This window comes from Gekko japonicus, unplaced genomic scaffold (assembly GCF_001447785.1).
Source record: "Gekko japonicus isolate JY-2015 unplaced genomic scaffold, Gekko_japonicus_V1.1 scaffold292, whole genome shotgun sequence".
Lineage (NCBI taxonomy): Eukaryota > Metazoa > Chordata > Lepidosauria > Squamata > Gekkonidae > Gekko > Gekko japonicus.
Genome location: NW_015173131.1, coordinates 1,492,600 through 1,511,543, shown reverse-complemented (window position 1 = coordinate 1,511,543; position 18,944 = coordinate 1,492,600). Strand labels below are relative to the sequence as shown.

At 44.0% G+C, this 18,944-nt stretch overlaps 1 protein-coding gene across 6 annotated transcripts in view; it reads right to left on the bottom strand.

Moving 5' to 3' along the window:
- The window catches only part of PXK (PX domain containing serine/threonine kinase), a 68,816-nt gene that overhangs the window by 26,447 nt on the left and 23,425 nt on the right, over positions 1–18,944 (bottom strand). For all 6 annotated transcript variants that reach the window (XM_015422138.1, XM_015422136.1, XM_015422140.1 and 3 more), the window contains 8 exons: positions 17,656–17,842; positions 13,911–13,988; positions 12,519–12,592; positions 11,439–11,513; positions 3,958–4,062; positions 3,687–3,788; positions 2,527–2,688; positions 779–896 (listed from right to left, as the gene is read on the bottom strand). In XM_015422138.1, coding sequence (XP_015277624.1) covers positions 779–896; positions 2,527–2,688; positions 3,687–3,788; positions 3,958–4,062; positions 11,439–11,513; positions 12,519–12,592; positions 13,911–13,988; positions 17,656–17,842 — 901 coding nt within the window. The remainder of the gene's footprint in view (positions 1–778; positions 897–2,526; positions 2,689–3,686; positions 3,789–3,957; positions 4,063–11,438; positions 11,514–12,518; positions 12,593–13,910; positions 13,989–17,655; positions 17,843–18,944) is intronic.

The following is an 18,944-nucleotide window of genomic DNA, read 5'->3' as shown; positions in this document are numbered from 1 at the left end:
CTGTCCTTCTGTAGCAGCACTTGTTTTGCAGAGAATAACCATGAAGTCTCTCTCCCTGCAGTTGTGATTTTTTTAAACAAGATATTCCTTACATGTCACTTTTGTTCTTGAAGTGGTCATCATCTGTGCATTCACACTGATGGGGCTTGCATCTGTCCACAGCTGGCAATTGGTAAATTTCAGCTACTGCTAGACGGGGATTGTTTCGTGGAAGAAAACCAGAAGCTCCCCAAAATTAAAGGGGAATGTCTGGATGACATCATGCTCATTACGAGCATGAGCCATAGTGTTCTTGGGGTTTTCCCCTTTAATCTGCAGGAAAACCAATCTGTTGTTTTTCTTGTCTGTTTCAAGGGGGGAACTGTGGGGCGGCTATCCAAATGGTCTACCTGTACCCACCACAGGATGAGAGTGTAGAGCTAAGCCCCACTACTGAAGTGGTGAATGGCAACACTGCAACTTGGTAGGGAAAGGGAGGAGGGAAATGGGGGCTCTGGGTAACAGTGGGGGTCCTCTTGCTTAGGCAGAATGGGAGGAAAGGGACAGGGCTGGGGGTGGGGTAGCAGCAGCAAGCAGTGCAGCAACAGGGCGCATAGATGCCATTTTCACTTGGTCATGTGATGCCTGCTGCTGCCATCATGGCAGGGGCATATCCCCCCCCCCCACGGATTGTCCTTCTAGAATTTGTTTTTAAACCCAAAGATAGGATTTATAAAATGGCTGAAGACTTTAGGATGTTCAGGTTAAGGTGAAATATTACTCCACATAGTTCACTGACCTACAGACGTGGATGGTGCAGGAGGAAAGCTGTCCACCGGAACAGAGTCTGGGGGTCTCCCATATGTCATTTCATAGAGTAAATGACCAAAGCAGTGCACGTCAACAGCTTCTAAAGTCTGCAAAGAAGAGTGGGGTGGGGTGGAATGATCAGAACCACTTAGCAGAATGCTCTGCATCGTAACACGTGAACTCCTCCTCCATTTGCATCATCGATGCTCTGCTTGCATGACTTCTACCCACTGGAGAGTCTCTAAGCCAAAAGACACAGCATGAATAATTCCTAGCGCATCGATGTAATTGAGAAGATTCACTAGTTTGAAGGATCATGGTTCAGGAGCAGACGCAAAACAATGCCTACACTGACGGCTTATGTTTTAAAAGTTCCTAGTGACAGCGAATGAGCTAAGCAGCAAAAATGTAAAAAGCCTGGTACAGCTTGTACTCAAAGCCTGCAACTACACCAAGCAAGCAGCCCTATGAAGTCCAGGGCCAGAGAAAACCTCTGACACTATCAAGAGGGCAGAACTCTGATCAGAGAGGGACGTCTGGATTTTAACAGAAACAGAAGATGAACTTATTTATTTAGAACATGTTTATGACCTCCAGGACCCTGCTTGAGGAGGCTTACAAAAACAATAAAAACAAAGATATTAATTAAAAAACAGTGCTGAAAAAAGCCCAAGCCCAGCTTAAAAACACAGATCGTTACAACACACCACAAACAGCTTAAAACAACAATTTCCAGACATAAATAGTGCTAAACAATTAAACCCTTAATTAAAAGCCTGGCTGAACAGAAACCTTTCAGCCTGTGACCTAAAACAACAACATAGGAGCCAAGCAAGCCTCAAGCAAGAAGGGCCTCCCATAAGCAAGGGGCCGCTCCTGAAAAAGGCCTGTCTCTGGTTGCCACCTGTCCTACCCCTGAAGGTGGGGAGGTGGGCACAGAGAGCAGGGCTTGTGAGGCAGATTATAACTGGTGGGCTGGGCAATATGGGAGGAGGTGGTAGGTAACAAATCCTGTGATATTTTTTTCTGCTAGTGCATCAGCATTGGTAAGCCAATACACAGTCCTAACAAAGGGTTGGATCCAGTGATCTACAGATACAGGGACTGTGGATATTTCCCATGTTCCCCTCCCCACAGCAGCCATTTGGGGTCATGTGAAATAACAGCCATGCCAAAGCAAAAGGAGCTGGAAGGAGCTGCCAGGGGAGAGGGGAGTGGGAAAGACCAGTGACTGTCAGTGCTTTCCACCAGTGGATTGCTGGATTCTACTCATCAGCAGAAGCACTTCTTTTGAGGAAAAGACACCTTTATCTCCCTCGACAAATGAGAGGCAACTGCACATTTTATAATTCAAGGTAATGTTCATCGGGACAGGTCAACTGTGCACTGCCTTTCAGTGCATTTCTGAAACTGCATTTCAGAATTAACATATTGCTCTGTGCTTTCTTTCTCCCAGGGAAGAATCCCCTCACAAACATGTCTTGTTTTACTTCCTTCCATTTCTCCTTCTCTGTCTTCTAAAATGCAACCACTTGAGACAGAGAAAACCCAGAAACAATTACAAGCCTGTCTAGTTTTAGAAACAATTACAAGGCTGAGTACCTTTGCCTTGTTAGCCAGTTCTCTTCCTGCTCCATCGTAGCGTAATTAGAAGTTTTGGGAAACAATTTGTCTACTGCAATGTAACACTTTTATAATCCATATCCATTAAGGAAAAGCAAATAGTCTCCAACTTACGTTAATTTTACGGAACTGTGTAAAATAGGACCGATAGAAGGACGGGAGCCCCAGCAATGAATTCTCCAAGTCCAGCAACCTGCACGTCTCTCCCTCCAAAATTACATTGGAAGCGTGTAAGTGACCATATGGAAATCCTTTGTCGTGCAAGAACTTTAAGACCTAAGAGACCGAGCGGAGGGATTTCAGTTTGACTGAGAAAACATGCTTAGATGACCATCCCTGGTAATGCATGCGGGTCCTTTCCAAAAATGCTTCCCAGCCCTCCCACAGCTAGGGCTTTCAATCAAATAACAGGTACAAGTCTTGTCTGAGTGTGACCACACTCCCCTGCATGATGTCCCCCTGCAAAGTGCTCTGTTCATGCAAGTTTATTTATTTATTTATTTTAGTCTTTTGATTTATACCCCATCCTCCCCGCAAGCGGGCTCAGTATCTCAGTATCCATTTATTTTCCAGTCCAACAGTACATTTCCATTTTGCCTAATATTATAATCAACCTGTTTAGGCAATGTTATAAAGAACCTGTTGAGTCCAGTCTTAAAAGCTACTTCTGTTCCATACGATGTACCTCTTCTATTCTAGACTATTTTGGCTATGTACAGTGATCAGTATACTTCAAATGCCTGTAGGAGTCCACCATTACACTGAGGGGCTGCTTCACACTTTCTTTGATTCAACTGAGAGATTTTCCCAGACAGATGTCCAAGAGGGTACTAGTAATGGTTACATGGTAGGAAGTAACTAGTTTTCCACCTAGGATATATTTTTCAGAAAATGCATTTAAGTATGATTCTACATTCTCTCTCTCTCTATCCATGGATCTTTTCCGCAAAATTTATTTTTAAAAACATTTTAACTTCATTTTTAGCACGCATGGAAAAATTACAACTGAGCTGTTCCGTGAGCTGTCTTAAGTTATTCTGCCTTTTGGTTTCAATTGTTTGAAATATTTAATTACTATGGTGTTTTAATGATTTTGTAAAACTGCTGTTGCGATTCGCCCTGAGCCCACTTGCAGGGAGTGTGGAATAGAAGTTGAATGAATGAATAAATGAATAAATAAATAAATAAAAAATGCTGCTGAGATAAAACATGTCTTCAAGAGGACTGGCTGTCTTTGACTGCAAGCAGATTTTGAACAGTTTAAGAAGCCTTACCTCTAGTATTTGCCTGCCAAATGTTTTAATTTGCTGCAGTTCAAGACCTTGAATTTTCTTTGGGTTGCAGTATTTCTTCAAAAATGGATCTTTTGGTTTTGCCTTTAAAAAATAAATTTCCACAATGACTGTTACTACCAAGCTAGCCACAACCCACTGAAAATAAATAAATGCAAATACACTCCACGATCTCAAAATATTTTGTTGATGCCAATGTTAATACATATACTAAAGATTATATAGTATGTCCCAAGAGGATATCTCACACTACCTTATATATCAGGTCCTTTAACGTTCCTTTTTCATTGAACGGTCTAATTACCAGTGCAGAAGATTCACTAGCTGTTGCAAAAGTGACTCTGTAAATATAGGGATGCTGTGTAAAAAAAAAAGGACATACACACATTGATATTTTTTTCCTATTATCTGGCAGCACTATCCTATGTAGGTTTACTCTCAAAAACATGTATGTACAACCAGAGATGAACACCTTACAAAGTGTCACTAAACTCAATTTTTGCTCAATTTCCTTAGCAACACACAGAAATTTTCACTAGGCAAGTTAAGCATTGATCCCAAACCGTTAGTCAAACCAGTTTTATTATCTGAGCTTAAAAACAAGGTCCTCCTTCAATCTGTATTTAAATTTACAGGGAGTAAGGAGGTGGGGGCTGGAGAGGAAGAGGGGTATCACTCAGTTCCAGATGAGAACTCAAAATGCCCCAACAGAAGACAAGCTTCTATGGGAGGGAGGAGCTTAGACAGAAAAGGGTATTTTTTTGACTGAGGCCATGTACCTACCCCAGTGTCCAGTTTGGCCAGGTAAAATATCCTAGCCCAGAGAGAAGTACAGTGTGTTTACTTTTTAAACAGGGTCATCCCAAAGTGTGTGTGTGTGTGGGGGGGGGGTGTTTGTTTTTGCTGCCACACAAAATTAATATGTTGCTTCCCCCTCATCCCACTTATGTTTTGTTCTATATGCTGAACAGCTCACCAAGAGCTGACTGAAATACTTTTCCCTTTCTCATTTTTAATGTCAACCTTTTCTTCCACCCTTTTACAGCTGTGTCTGTGCTTCACGCAGCTTGAGGCAGAGAAGGCTACTGAACACGTCCCTCGGAAAGCAGGAGAGATTGCCAAGACAAGGGGCTGTTCAGCTGCCTTGGTGCATCCCCTCCAAAACTTTACACGGGCTCTCTCTCTCTCTCTCTGTTCAAGATTAAGGCTGGTGCTCTAGAACTTGGACCTGTCTTGAAACTTCTCAGGCAGATGCATTTATGAGTTCCCCCCTGCCCTGACACAAATGAGGAAGGTTCAGCTGGCAAGACTCCTAACAAAAGTCAGGAGGTTAGAACACATAAGAACATAAGAGACGCCAATGTTGGATCAGGCCAAAGGCCCATCCAGTCCAACACTCTGTGTCACACAGTGGCCAGAAATACCAGTGCCATCAGGAGGTCCAGCAGTGGGGCCAGGACATTAGAAGCCCTCCCACTGTTGACCCCCCCCAAGCACCAAGAAGACAGAGCATCACTTGCCCCAGAGCCCCTAGCTATACCTTGTGGCTAATAGCCACTGATGGACCTCTGCTCCATATGCTTATCTAATTCCCTTTTGAAGCCGTCCATGCTTGTAGCACCCACCACTTCCTGTGGCAGTGAATTCCATGTGTTAATCACTCTTTGGGTGAAGAAGTACTTCCTTTTATCCGTTCTAACCCGACCGCTCTGCAGTTTCATGGAGTGTCCACGAGTTCTTGTATTGTGAGAAAGGGAGAAAAGTACCTCTTTCTTTACCTGCTCTTTCCCATGCATAATCTTATAAACCTCGATCATGTCACCCCTCAGTCGTCTTTTCTCCAAGCTAAAGAGCCCTAAGCGCTTTAACCTTTCCTCATAGGGAAAGTGTTCCAACCCTTTTATCATTCGAGTTGCCCTTTTCTGCACTTTTTCCAAAGCTATAATATCCTTTTTAAGGTGTGGTGCCCAGAACTGCACACAGTATTCCAAATGAGGTCTCACCATTGATTTATATAGGGGCATTATTATATTGGCTGATCTGTTTTCAATACCCTTCCTAATAATCCCCAGCATAGCATTGGCCTTCTTTATTGCAGTCACACACTGTCTCGACATTTTCAGTGAGTTATCCACTACAACTCCAAGATCTCTCTCTTGCTCAGTCTCTGCCAGTTCAGACCCCATCAATGTGTATTTATATTTAGGATTTTTGGCTCCAATGTGCATCACCTTGCACTTGGCCACATTGAACCCCATTTGCCATGTTGACGCCCACTCGCCCATCCTTGACAGATCCCCTTGGAGTGCCTCACAATCCTCACTGGTTTTCACCACCCTGAACAACTTTGTATCATCCGCAAATTTAGCCACTTCACTGCTTACTCCCATCTCCAAATCATTAATGAACAAGTTAAAAAGCAGTGGACCAAGTACTGATCCCTGCGGTACCCCACTGCTTACCACCCTCCACTGAGAAAATTGCCCACCTACACTCACTCTCTGTTTTCTATGAACTAGCCAGTTTTTGATCCATAAAAGGACTTGTCCTTCTATCCCATGATTTTTGAGCTTACTTAGGAGCCTTTGATGAGGAACTTTATCAAAAGCTTTCTGGAAGTCAAGGTAAATAATATCTATTGGATCCCCCTTGTCCACATGTTTGTTCACCCCCTCAAAGAACACTAACAGGTTAGTGAGACAAGATCTTCCCTTACAGAAACCGTGCTGAGTCTGCCTCAATAGGTTTTGTTCATCTATGTGCCTACTAATTCTTTCCTTAATAATGGTTTCCACCAATTTACCCGGTATCGACGTCAGACTGACTGGCCTGTAATTTCCCGGATCTCCTCTGGAACCCTTTTTAAAGATGGGAGTGACATTAGCTACCTTCCAATCCTCAGGAATGGAGGCAGATTTTAAGGAAAGATTACATATCTTTGTCAGGAGATCTACAAGTTCACATTTGAGTTCTTTCAGAACTCTCGGATGTATGCCATCTGGGCCTGGTGATTTTTCAGTTTTTAAGTTGTCTATCAGTTTTAGGACCTCCTCTCTCGTCACCTCAATCTGACTCAGGTCTTTCAACACCCCTCCTGAAATCAGTGGTTCTGGAGTGGGCAAGCACTTCTCATCTTCCACAGTGAAGACGGAGGCAAAAAATGCATTTAGCTTCTCAGCCATTTCCCTATCATCCTTCAATACTCCTTTTACCCCTTGGTCGTCCAAGGGCCCCACTGCCTCCCTGGCTGGTTTCCTGTTTCTAATGTATTTGAAGAAAGTTTTATTGTTGGTTTTTACGTTTTTTGCTATATGCTCCTCATATTCCCTTTTTGCCTGCCTGACCTCAGACTTGCATTTTATTTGCCATAGCCTGTGTTCCGTTTTATCAGCCTCACTGTGACTAGCTTTCCACTGCTTAAAGGAATTCTTTTTACTTTTTACAGCCTCCATTACTCTGTTTGTTAACCATGCAGGCTTTTTCCTATACCTTTTTGTGCCTTTCCTAACCTGCGGAATATATATTTTTTGAGCTTCTAGGATCGTAGTTTTAAATAGATCCCAAGCTTCCCCAATTGTTTTGACCCTTTCTACTTTTCCTTTCAGTTTCCTCCCCACGTGTCCCCTCATATCAGAGAAATTACCCCTTTTAAAGTTAAAAATGGTTGTGTGAGTCTTTTTGGCCAATTCTCTATTTGTACAAATGATGAACTCAACAACATTATGATCACTGTTTCCAAGCATCATGTGAATTTTTGATTCCGGAGACCTTTAGTAAACCAAGATTAGGTCGACTCGTTAACTCCGTAGCATTAAGGAGCTGTCACAAATGTTGAAATAAGTGTAAATGTATACTAATGTTGACTATTTAAAGGGTTTTTTTAAAGCACTCCTTGGGTGCGTTCAGTTGGGCCATTTAGTCCGCTTTCGGCACGCTTCAGTAACGGATTTTATATCCACGTTCACACACCCAACATCTGCGCACCGTCCCCAGCCGTCGCTTTCCGGCTCAAACCCCTTTGAAAACGGAGTATTTTGTTACCAGGTCCCCAAGTGGTGTTTTCCTGATTCTCCGGTTCTAGCCGCATTTTCTGACGTCTGATTGCTCCTGTGGCGTCGAGCCACTTCCGGTTTAAACCCCCTCCCCGCTCGAAAGCATGCCTATGTGCATGCGCAAACTGAGGAAAAATTTTTTAAAATGCCGACACACACTCCCACGCATCAGTAATGTAGACGCCGGGGAGCGATGTGACTGCACGGTGAGGCGGGATAAGGGAGTTAAGTGTGATCGCGATTATCCAGATCAAATATAATCCGGTTAGAACCGGAGCAGTTTAACCTGCTCCCAGCACGCAATCTGACCACACCCCTTAATATGAAAAACTGGCTAAGGTTCAAGGGTTCCCACTGTGGCCTACAGCTGATGTGGTTGTTAACTAAACACTGCAGGTCAAAATGTGAACTTTCCATTCCAGGAAGGATAAATGTTGAAACACATAGCATTTTACACTTTTATTCCCATTTTAACGCACATTGTACTTTTCCCCATCAGGGCCGTTAACAAGAATCACAGCTAGTCTCTGCCTATTTCCTATACCCTCTCTAAATAATCCAAATTTAATTATTTTGCTACTACACCAAAGTGATTCTCCTACACCCACACAGACTTGAAACACTACTGATTATCAAAGGCTCCCCTGCACCGGCCACTGAGGAGGTGTGTGATGGCCCTTGGCCACTCACACACAGAGTGCCTACCACCCACTACAACCTGTCTTATTTAGGCTATGGGTTATATGAAGATCAGGACATCACAATTGCCACCCTTCTTGTCTCTTTTAAAATCTACAGAGTCATGGCCACCTCACACCTCAGGTCTTCTCTCTCACTCCCAGAGACATCCACAGACATGGTAGCGAAGCCCCCTTTATAATCAGCCCTCACTCACACAAAGCTATTAGGGTTGGGGCTCAAACACTATTCCAATCACTTGGTGCCACCACTCGTATCCTAGAATATATGTATGTAGACCAAGATATTAAATTGTGTGTGTGCTTCTTCCCCTTAGACACGCAGCCCACAGGGTTAATCAAAACAAGAAGCTTTTGTTTATAAGAACAAAACACTTAGCAAAGTAAAATCTAAAAAACATTTCCCTTCCATTGAACTTTTGCACTGAGATCCTAGACCTACAAACTGGGATCTTTTAGTTACAAATTTACTATTTTCAGCCTGTTCCAATCAGCTCTTCTATTCAGTTCCCCTCAGTCAGAAAAAACCTTTTCACCTCAGCCCTTTAGCTATCAGCTTCCCTCTCTGCTGCTAAACCCTGTCATTTTTCTATTGCTGCTTTCAAGTCACCTGCTCTCAACATTGTGTCAGCGCTCAGTGGTTGCTCTTAGAGAGAGGCACAACCTAGCCTATCCATCACAAGGTAGCTAGTATTTTGAACCCAGATTTGTATTCTGCCCAAAGCTGGGACTAGACAATGCTGAAGTCACATGGCAGCTACCACAAACAGCTGCTCTGTATCTCACCTCCTATCTCTCTCTCACACACACACACACCCCATGAGTGAGGGGATATTGCTCCCCCCCCCCCCTTTTTCCACTGCATATGGAAAGCCAATGAAGTAGAAAAATCAAATTACCCATTCTGGATTACTGGACATCTCAGGAGAAAAGAGGAGTGGATGCCTGGATTCTGCTTTGGATGGGGATAACATGGCTTTCAAAACATCTTGTTTCAGCCTCTGATGTAAGAATTAAATGGCAGCTTGGAGTGGGTCAAACCCAAACACACAGGATTGTTGTAAGCTTGGGTGGGATGAACATACACCAGATGTTCCGCACAAAATGCTATTTTCTTTTTGTATACCTGAGAGTATGTTTTACTAAATAAATCTTAGTTTTATTCAGGGAGAATGCCATTGAGCTATTTAGTATTCTTATAGTTGTTCAGGGTTTTATACTTAATTGGTCAGAACACATTGCCTTTAGTTTAATGCAAAATGAGAGCGAAAGCTTTTTTGAAAAAAGAATTGAGTTGGGTTGTCCACTAATAGAGTTACAGAATGTAGAATCACGTTAGCACAAAGGCATGCATAATGCTAGCTCTACTGTACCACGGGTATGTTACAGCCACCTATAACAAGGTGAGGCTGAGTGGCACTAGATACGACAAGTTAGGCATCAGCACAAAAACTGGCCTGCCTATTCCCCACAGCAGTTCCAAATGTGACAAATAAGAAGCACATATGATCATCTGGAGCATTCTTTGGAGTGCAAACAGCAGCACACTTCACACACATCAAGAGCAGCTGATGCTATGTGAACCATAGAGTTTTCACAAGAGCATCTGGTCAATTGCCCCAAATGGTTCTAAACAGCTGATATTGCAAGCTGAACTGGACTAAGGCATGGCCACTTTTGTTCAGAAGCCTGATTTATCAGGCTTATAAACCATAAGCTTAGCATGAGGACTTTAAACTACCATCTCACTTCATTAGCAGTATGATTTATTTGCCTTCTCACTTAATCTAGAAAGCCATTTGGGATTGAATCAATCAAGCAGCATATTCCCTTCAATTACTGTAATTATGGGAATTACAATTTATCTTGTTACAAGGATAAAGAAGATAACAGTTCCGCTAGGACACATTTGGCTCCTGTACGACACTGGGCAACACAGTTGCTGTTTTTCAGGTCTGCTGATCATTTGTGGGACAATAAACCAAACATTGACTTCTTCATAAGATCAAATGCCACATGACAAAAAAAACCCTGCAAAAATACTGCCACATTATGGCAAACCAGTCACATGGGGAGGTTTACAGTGTCCAAACTAGTCAGAAAGAGAAAATACTGCTTTCTGTTTATATCTGTATATGGCTGATTGCTCATAGTTCAAGGAGGAGTGATCCCCAGCTGACACCTTCACTTTTTGTTTAAATATTGAAAATTAAAAGCCATCCAATATTGGCAAGTTTGAAGTGTGACTATTTATGCTTATTTTAAAAAGACACTCTTAAAAAGCAAAGACTACATTGTCCACAAATAGAAGAAGGAGAGTTGGTTTTTATACACTTGCTTTCCTCTAAGGAGTCTCAATGCAGCTTATAATCGCCTTCCATATAGGCAAAGATTATCTGTACACAGCACTGATCATGGGGAACACTTATTTTGAGTACTAGCAGTCATGTCTGTACTGCCCATTTGTCCTAGTGTTATAACTCAATCAAGATGTTTGTTGTTTTCTTTGCTTATGTTAAAAATGGCAAATGTCTCCGGGGAAAACAGGGCGTCCAGGGTGGTAGGCAGAGGTAAGATACAACACTGATGACCCAAAATGGCAGCGCAGCAGGAAAACACATTTGAATACAGGAGCTGCTCACTGGAAAACAGTGATTTCAGATTGGGCGGGGGGGTCGCAGAAACAGTGGATTTGGAAACCATGGGGCAAGAGGGTGAAAAGTTCAGATCCACTCCTGGGGAGGCAAAATGTATTGCGGAAAGTTTTGTGTAGTTCAATTGTCTAAGAATGGCGATGCAGGCATTTGCACTTCTGTGGAAATGGTCTAAGTTCACATTCATTTGAGCCCAACACATGAATGTCTTGAGAGCCAATCTTTGAAATCAAAAGAGGAAAATCTGAAAAGGAGCTTTTATACGCTCTAATTTGGTGCTGGTGAGATGGTATTGGTGTTAGGGGAGGGGTAGTGTAACAAAATACTCACAGAACATGAAGAAAGAAATTTCACAGCACACTGAAGATCTTTGTCTGAAAGATATTTGTCAGGGCCAAGGTCAGCCTGAAAAGACAAGTTATCAAGTTGATTATAAGCTATAAAGGGAAAAATTGCTGAGGTGACCATAAATCGACTTCTGAGAGGCACAAAACATACCTCTGTCATACATTCCAAAGCCTTCCTCCAAAACTCATCACCTATACCACTCCTCAAGCAGAAGTGACACAACACCCAACTGACTTCCAGTTTGACAGTTTTCAGGGATCCATATGCTGTGCTATTTACGCACTGGTTATGTCCTACAGAGGAGCTGCGGTGGCTCAAGTGGTTAAGACACTCAACTGCAGGCTGTGGAAGGTCAGTAGTTCAGCAGTTCGAGACCCGGGGGCCGCATGATGGAGTGAGCTCCCATCTCTAGTACCAGCTCCTGCCAACCTAGCAGTTCGAAAGCAAGAAATTGCAAGTAGATAAATAGGTACCACTTCGGTGGGAAGGTAACAGTGTTCCGTGCGCCTTGGTGTTTAGCCATGCCGGCCACATGACCAGGGAAACATCTTCGGACAGCGCTGGCTCTTCGGCTTTGAAACGGAGATGAGCACCGCAACCCTAAAGTCGGATTCGACTGGCTTTCGAGCAAGGGAACCTTTACCTTTTTTATGTCCTACAGATATTCTGCTGGCAGAAGTTGATCTTTCCCCCACCTTCCCCTTCTCCCAGCAGCCTCCTGTGGCGTCTGAAAAGGCACTGCCAGGGAATCACCACAGACAAAATCATGAGACTTGGGGGGCGGGGAATCAGCTGGGATCACCCTTCTGTCAGCAGAACACTGGTAGGATACATCCATTGGGTGTCACATAAGATAGCTTGCCCTCACTCTGTTCCTCTCTACTAGTTTATGACAGGAAATTCACATAGCATCACCGCAGAATAATGGGCAGTGCTTACAAAAAGTGACTGAGGATATATAGCTAGGGACCAACACACACTCAAGAAAATACTGATGAACCATGAGACAGTTTTGAAAAGGATACACACAAACACACAGACACCCCAAAAAAGGAAACTTACCCAGCTCAAAGCTAGCCGCTCCTTTGGTTGATTCTTAATCTTCATTAAGAAATATTTCTTACGTATTCTCCAACCTAGAAAGAAGGCAAACACCCCAACAGTTTGCATTGTACTGCTCAGGAAACCATACCAGTTTTCATTTTTTACATAGACCAGACTCAAATACTTAGGCCATCAAGGGTGTGCTACCTGATCTAAATTCCCCTGCAGCAACCTGCCATTTCATTTCAATGCAATTCAGCTCAGTTGTTTATGTCATCACTCTGCTTCCTCAAACAAACAAGAAGGGGATTTCTATAGGAAAGTTAAGATTTTGATACTTCTATTATGAATTAAAACATCATCTTCTATTACATTTTCATTCCACCCTTCATCCAAGGAGTTCAGGGTGGCATACGTGAGTCTCCTCTCCTCCATTTTATCTTCACAACAACCCTGTGACATAGGTTAGGCCCAAGGCTGCCAAGTTGGTAGAGCAGGGATTTGAACCCAGGTATCCCTGGTCACACTCTAGCACTCTAACCACACTAGCTCTCATCCCATAACTCCTCCAAGGAGTGTAGTATATGTTAGTTCCTCCCCTCCCCCATTTTTATTCTCACAACAACCCTGTGAGGTAGGTTAGGCTGAGAGCATGTGACGGGCTCAAACTCACCTAGAAGAGCCAAAGTTCAACCCTTGACATTTCCACTTACAAGCACCTCAAGATAGAAATCTGGAACCGATCTTCTTCAAAGGTTCCGAAGAGTCATTGTTAGTTCAGAGCTGGATGGTCAATATTTTCCCCAAATGACTAAAGAAGGGTTTTTTTCCCTTACAACCAAATGTAAATATTTGTTTCACTGATAAAGTGTGGCATAAATCATACTTCGGTCCGGGACCCAACATCTCCTGGCAGTGCCAGGTCCCAAAGAGGCCAGGCTGGCCGCTACCAGGGCCAGGGCTTTCTCGGTGGCGGCTCCTATCTGGTGGAACGAGCTCCCAGAGGAGATCCGGGCCCTGCGGGACCTTGTGCAGTTCCGCAGGGCCTGTAAGATGGAGCTCTTCCACCAGGCGTATGAGTAGGAGCCGCCACTACCATCATCATTATTCCATCTTCACCTGGCCCTGGATGAGGGAACATCAATGCTTCCCTGGAGCAGACGATGCTGAACAGTTCAAATATGCCATCTCTGAAATTTCATGTAGAACACCTAGAGCACTTTAGTCAGTAACTCGTTATGAATGTTTTGTACTGTTGGATTTTAAATGGTTTTAATTATGTTTTATATTGGCGTTTGCCCCTATGTAAGCCACCCTGAGTCCGCATTGCGGGGAAGGCGGGGTATAAATTGAATTAAATAAATAAATAAATAAAATCCTCCCAGATCTAAAAACAAGTTAAACTCTTACCTATATCCTTTAATGGCTCTACTACTTCCCACTTTGGCTCCGACCGAAAGAACATCGAAACATGCTGTAAGGCAATTTCTATAAGAGGAAATTTGGGGAAACTTTTGTTAGTTACACAAACATTAATAATTACACTTCATATGTAAGATGCCATCACAAGGTTTTTTCCCCAATCCAGTCAAACATAGGATAGTATAAAGTATATATATGTATATATTGCTTGAAATGAAGAGTAATATGAATTACAAGAAAAAAATGAGGTTGCCCTGACCTGAATACCCCAGGCAAGCCAGATCTCGGAAGCTAAGTGGGGCCAGCCCTAGCAAGTACTTGGATGGGAGACCTCCAAGGAATACCAGGGCCAGGACGCGAAGGCAGGCAATAGCAAGCCACCTCTCTGAACATCCCTTGCCACCAAGCCCCACTAGGGGCTACCAGAAGTCAGCCATGACTTCCAGGCATGCACAAAAATAACCCTAAAAAGAGAACAAAGTGAGGTTTGCCACTAAATCTATAGAACAAGGCATATACATGACAAGGAACCAAAGTATGAACTCTGATGTGCTACCGAAGAAGCACCCTGGGAAAAAGCAACCTCCTTTCCCCCTCAAACTTGCCCACCAGTAAACAAAAGAGCCATGCCAACTTCACAGCTCTTGTGGGTTCACCTGATGGCCCTTAGTCAAGCTGTCTGCAGTGGTGGGTGAGGGACAATTACAGGACAAAGGCCTCCATGTACCTGTAGAGGACAAAGACTGGTTTGTTTTGTGTTATAGTGGTTCGAGTGTCAGACAAGAATCTGGGAGACCTAGGTTCGAATCTCCACTCTGCCATGGAGATTTGCTAGGTGACCCTGGGTCAGTCACATACTCTTAGCCTCACCTACCTCACATGGCTGTTACGAGAATAAAATGGGAGGCAAAGAAAACAATGTAAGCCCCTATGGCCCCTCATTAGGGAGAAAGGCGGGGTATGAACGAAGTAGATGAATAAATCAATTTTAACCCATTGAAACAAGAGCCGTGTGTGCTGTAGTTCTGCAATCAAATCACCCTCTCTGTCAACTGACTGATTATTATTATTATTATTACTACCAACTGCTAGTTTCTGCTTATTAACTTTCCTTTAACATATGCACAAACACATGAAAACTGGCTGTGCGCCTAAAGTATGCTTTGTTCTGGGGGGGGAAAGAACTCTTCCATGAATCAACACTGAAAGCTGCCTCACAGTAGGCAGAAAGAGAAGCCAGGAATTTCAAACACTGGCCACGACATTCTTTTCTCACGTCATCCCGCTGCGTTCAGGTGTTTCATCTCCAAGGATGAAAGCAGCACGCTGCAGGAGAGAAGACCTTGAACCACGAAATGTTTAAACACATCAGCTTAACAAGGAAAACAGCAGCTCATTTCCAGTTGCTGGCGGGTCTAAATGCAGAACCAACAACTTTTCGTCTCATTAGGTTAGATTTCAAACACACAGAAGGGTTCTCTTTAGGCTTTTCTTTAACATTCTCCCAGATAAGAGGAGAGGGGGAGGGGGCTGAGAGAGCCTGTCTAATTAATCGAGAAATTCAAGAAGCTATGAGAGCCTGGAGCTCATAAGCTCCCACAGAAGGTGGGAGCCAAATGAGGTATAGTATCTCAGGAAATGGGACTCACTCGTGATATAAGAACACTTCGCTTGGTTGAGCAAATCTTTGAAGAAACGGAATACCCCCACAAAAGCGCCTCAACGTTAACAGAAGAGAGATCCAGGTTCAGTTTACTGAAGAACAGCAACTGCTGGTTAGTTCCTGAGCTCTGTTGCAGCCTCTGCTATGTTCAGAGTCAAGCAAAGTCTCTGAATTTTGAGTTCTTTACAAACACATTGGCGGCATTTGTTAGCGCCTCTGTGTGATGCCAGAACCAGGACAACTGTTACCATGTGCTCCCCCCCCCCCCCCCGATTTAATTTCATTCCACACAGCAGCAGTTAGACATCTGCTTGAGCACAAAGGCTGCACTGCGAACCATCGCCGTGGAAATTATAACACATTAATTTAATACAGACAGTCTCGGGAGTTAAGAAGTTTGGCGTCCTCTATCCAACTTTGCGACGTGGCTCAAGGTGCTCCACAAGTCACAATTAAAATATTATAATTTAAAACTAGCCAAATAAACCCCCTCCACCGAAAGAAGCCTGCAGTCTGTATCCCATGAACAGTCAAGGCAAATAAAATGGCCTTGCAGTATTTCTGCCAAGGTTTTCAATGTGCATGAGCTCTGGATAAGAGAAAATTGCTGTCACAGCAAGAGGTTGGACTTTCCCTCTTGATGGTCCTACATTCCCTGCCTGTGTCTTAACATTTGGTTTCCCCTGGTCTTCAGGTCAGTTTGAACAATACACTGACCCTAATTATGGCTGGGGTGGGGAGGAATGCAACTAACACCATATTATCTGACTTGGTTCATAAGGCTCTGGATTTCCTTGGAGGTCTCTCATCCATATGCCAACCAGGATGATCCCTGCTTAGCTTCCAAGATCTGATGAGACTGGGCTAGCCTGGGCTATCCAGGTCAGGGCTGGGCAGTCTTAGCCTTCTCTCGACAGGGAAAGGGACCTAAGCAGTGTTCCCTCTAAGCTGAGTTAGTGTGAGCTAGCTCAGTTTTTTAACCTCCGGCTCACACATTTTTGTCTTAGCTCAGGAAGGAGGGCTCCAGAGCAAACTAATTTATGCAGCAGTCAAATCTCCTGCTCACAACGTTAATGCCAGTAGCTCACAAAGTAGAATTTTTGCTCACAGGGCTCCATAGCTTAGAGGGAACATTGGACCAAAGTACACCTCCTGCTTACAAGGCTGATGGTTTTATTGTCTGAATTTTGACTTCCACTAGGACCAACACAAGGTATGACACTGGACATACACGAACAGACAAGAAGCTGCCTTATCCTGAATCAGACCATCACTCCATCAAGGTCAGTACTGTTTACTCAGACTGGACGCAGCTCTCCAGGGTCTCCCAGCAGAGGTCTTTTAGGCTTTGTTTTGAATTCTGTTTTAAATACGCCATCATTTTCATGTACTTCCTTTAAAAGTTATTACAGCCTGAGTCACGTAGCATTTCCAAGTTCCCCCTCTTCCACACTCAGAAGACATTGACAGCCAATGTTGTAACATACCTCTCTGACCAATGGCTGGCCGGCCTTAATGCCCTCACCCTCTGTAGCTACAAGACTCCCTCTAAGCTGTGGAGTCTTGTGAGCAAAAATTCTACTTTGTGAGCGACTGGCATTAAAGTTGTGAGTGAGCCATTTGGCTCCTGCATAAATTAGTTCACTCTGGAGCCATCCTTCCTGAGCGAAGGCAAAAATGCGTGAGCCGGAGGCTAAAAAAACTGTGAGCTAGCTCACACTAACTCAGCTTAGAGGGAACACTGGCTACAACCCATTTTTGCCTATTTCAGTCAAGAGTAAGTAACCGGGCGCTGGGCTGTGCAGACTATGAGAGTAATTTCAGCCGCCCTCAACCCCTTTATTCCCACCTCTTCAGCAGAGGATGCACAGACAGAAGCCATTTAAGCACGTGAAGTCCTCTCTTTAGAATTCCTTCTCAAAATAATGAGATGTGGTCGTGTAATAAAGTCAAGCTGTTCCTCCATTCCAAGGTCCAGGATAAAGGTCTCCCCACCCACACCACCTGCACCCTTCAACAGTCTGCTTTATCTTCAAGGACAATACAGGAATCTCAAAGTCTTTTACTTACCAACATAATTTACAGAGTAGCTGTTTGGATCCAAAAATTTCTTCACCGGTTCACAGTTGGACAGTATGTGGTTGGAAGTAATCACACTGAGATAATTCTGGAGTCCTTTCTGCCTTTCAGCTATGAATTCACGATCCATATTTCCAATCAACTTTTTGGGAGGAAGAGGTAGACTAAGGGCAGAAATCTTAAAAAAAAATTTAGACAAGGTCCAGTGTTAATCATCAGCATAGCACATGTGAATTACAAACTACTTTTAAAAAATTTGGTAACACTTGCTTGGCAAATATGACAATCTATCCAGGTTGTATCCGGGTTAGGATTTGCTGGGGGTGGGCTGTTACTAATTTCCCTCCTCTCACTGCAGACTTGACTCCCCTGCATGGTTCCCCAAGAGCAGCCCTTCAGGGGGCCTTTGGAACTGCAGTAGGAGGCCCTTACCATGGAGGCCCAGGTAGCGGCCACTACTAAGTTGGCCTTTTACCACCTTAGGCTGATTAGGCAGTTGGTTCCCTTCCTTGACCGCACTGACCTGGCCACAGTGATCCATGCGATGGTTACCTCGAGAGTAGACTACTGTAACGCTCTCTACATGGGGCTGCCCTTGTCGCGGATCTGGAAGCTGCAGCTGGTGCAGAATGCCGCAGCCAGGCTGTTGATGGGTCTCCCTAGATAGGAGCACATCCAGCCTGTGCTGAGGACACTGCACTGGCTGCCAATAGCGTACCGAATCCGCTTCAAGGTGCTGGTTCTTACCTTTAAAGCCCTATATGGCCAGGGTTTGACATACCTACAGGACCGCCTTTCCCCGTATATACCCCAGGGAGCACTACGGTCTGGGTCTCAAAATTAGCTGACCCTCCCTGGCCCGAGGGAGGCCAAGCTAGCTAATACCAGGGCCGGAGCCTTTTCAGTGGCAGCCCCTACCTGGTGGAACGAGCTCCCGGAGAAGATCAGGGCCCTGCGGGACCTTTTGCAGTTCCGCAGGGCCTGCAAGACGGAGCTCTTCTGCCAGGCATTTAATTAGGGGCCACCGCTACTGCAGGCTGCCACTGCAGAGCTCTGGTCTGTGGTTTTAACATCCAACTGATTATGAGCAGAAACACCGTGGAACATCTGGGCAGTGGAAATTTACTCTGACAATATACCATCTAGGTTAATTTTAACTGCCGCCAGCACTTTGTATTTATATTGTTTTATTTGTGTGGTTAAATATTTGTGTAATTTTAATGTATTTATGCTTTTATGGAAGCCGCAATGAGCCCGCTTTGCGGGGAGGGCGGGGTATA